This window comes from Tupaia chinensis, unplaced genomic scaffold, assembly GCF_000334495.1.
Source record: "Tupaia chinensis unplaced genomic scaffold, TupChi_1.0 Scaffold000201_1, whole genome shotgun sequence".
NCBI classification, from domain to species: domain Eukaryota; kingdom Metazoa; phylum Chordata; class Mammalia; order Scandentia; family Tupaiidae; genus Tupaia; species Tupaia belangeri.
This window is the reverse complement of record NW_006159676.1, coordinates 942,621-944,755: the sequence shown is the minus strand read 5'-3', so window position 1 is coordinate 944,755 and position 2,135 is coordinate 942,621. Positions and strand designations below refer to the sequence as shown.

At 51.1% G+C, this 2,135-nt stretch overlaps 1 protein-coding gene across 3 annotated transcripts in view; it reads right to left on the bottom strand.

The window, feature by feature from the left end:
* The window catches only part of BORCS8 (BLOC-1 related complex subunit 8), a 16,182-nt gene that overhangs the window by 8,984 nt on the left and 5,063 nt on the right, over positions 1-2,135 (bottom strand). For all 3 annotated transcript variants that reach the window (XM_006147098.3, XM_006147097.3, XM_006147099.3), the window contains exon 3: positions 1,449-1,513. In XM_006147098.3, the coding sequence (XP_006147160.1) occupies positions 1,449-1,513 (65 nt within the window). The remainder of the gene's footprint in view (positions 1-1,448; positions 1,514-2,135) is intronic.

The window sequence follows — 2,135 nt, the reverse complement described above, 5'->3', positions numbered from 1 at the left end:
AGCAGTTAGCATAATGGCTATGTCGCTGGACTCCCACGTAGTCGACCGTGGTTCGCATCCCGGACCCGGTGGCTTAGAACTCACGCCGGGCGCGTGTGCGTACGTGCCCAAGATCCCAAGAGGAGAATGGAGGAGAGGGATTGCGGCGTGACCATCCCCCCTGGGGGGTGATTTCTCGCGTTCTGTCTCTATGTCTCTCTCTGTCTGTCTGGCGAGCGCACGCGCCCTATAGCGAAAAAATAACTCTCAGAAAAAAAAAAGAAAATACAGGCCGAGAGCATGTGTGTGTGGCCGAGATCCCAGGAGGAGAACTGAGGAGAAAGGATTGTGGTGTGGCCATCCTTCTTAGGGGTGTTTTCTCTCCCTGTCCCTCTTCCTCTCTCTCTCTGGGAGCACGTACGCCCTGCAGAAATTATTATTTTTGCACTGACAAATACATCATGACTTTTCCAATGACCCAATTAACCAAACAAACAAACAAAAACTTAAAAGACAAGGGCCAGCAGGTGGCATGGTGGTTAAGGCACTGGACTCCCATGTGGCTGACCGCTGTTCGTGTCTTTAACCTGGTCGCTTCCTTTCTCACTTTCTGTTTCTGTCTCTCTCTGGTTAAATTAAAATAAAATAAATCTTTAAAAAGAAATAATATCAAAATAAAAACTTAAGGGGCTGGCAGGTGGTGTGGTGGTTAAGGACGCTGGACTCTCACATAGCCAAGTCTCGGGCCTGGTGGCTTGCTTTTTCCATTTCTCTATCTCTGTCTCTCTCTAATCAAATTAAAATAATGACAAATTAAAAAAAAAAAAGAACTTTAAAAAGGAAAAAAAAAAAACAACAACATAAAAAGCCAGTATTTTTTTTTTTCTTTCTTTTTTTAAATGCTAGAGAGCATGTACTCTTGCCAGAGAGAAAAACAGAGTAGGAGAAAGCCTCTCGCATGGCCACACCACAATCCTTTCTCCCTTCCTCCACCCTGTTAGGATTTTGGGCATCCACTATGACTTCCAAGCCATCAGGGCTGGACTCAGACTACACAGCTGGCCACGTGGGAATCCAGTTCCCTCTACCGTTAGGCCATAGGCCTGACCCCTCAATAGCCATGTGTGTGTGTGAGCCCTCCCCATAACCACCATCACCCCACGAGTCCGCTGGTGGTCTCGGCTGTGGGTGAGGCACACCAGTCCCTAGAGGCGCCAGCTCCCCACCAGGCCGGCACGTCCCCAATGCTCATTTTCTGACACCTGCGGAGGGGCTCAGAGCTGGGAAGGGATGCAGGTGGGGCTGGAACCTGCTGTGTGGCCAGGTGAGTCACGCACACACCCTGCACCTCCTCTTGGGTGGGTCCGGTAGGGTGGGCCTCGCTCAGACAGCCAGCTGGCCTGGCCCTAAATGCCCAGGAGGCCAGTGCTGCGCGGGATGGCACGGCCGTGGGAGGCCGCAGGACTCACCTGCAGGCGTACTCCACGGTATAGATGGCTCCCTGGCTCTGCTCCTCCCAGCGCTGCATGTCGGCCTGTGGGGGTCGGTGGGACAGTTAGCAAGGGAGGCTCCTACCGGGCGGGACGCAGCTCCTCCAGGACGTCTTGGTAGGGGCTCCTGAGCCCTAAGCATGGCTGCGGAGACCTCTCCTCCTGCAATTTCCCCCTCACCAGTCTGAGCTTTCCGTGGACACCTGGCCACTGTACCTTAGGCCTTTGCATGGGCTGCTTCCTCTTCCTGGCACACCCTTCCCTAGGGCCTCCATTTTTTTATGTAGGTCTTTTTTTTTCTTTTTCTTTTATAAGAATTATTTACTTGGGGGACCAGAAGTTGGCATAATGGCTATGTCGCTGGACTCCCATTTAGTCGACCACAGTTCAAATACCGGACCCGGTGGCTTAAATTCACGCCGGGCGCGTGTGCGTGTGTGCCCAAGATCCCGAGAGGAGAATGGAGGAGAAGGGACTGTGGCGTGGCCATCCCACCCAGGGGGTGATTTCTCACTCTCTGTCTCTCTCTGTCTTTCTGGTGAGCGCATGCACCCTATAGCAAAAACCTCTAAAAAAAAAAAAGATTTAGTTAATTTTATTTATTATTATTATTTTAAAAATTTGCTACAGGGCACATGCACTCATTAGAGAGATATGAGAGAGAAG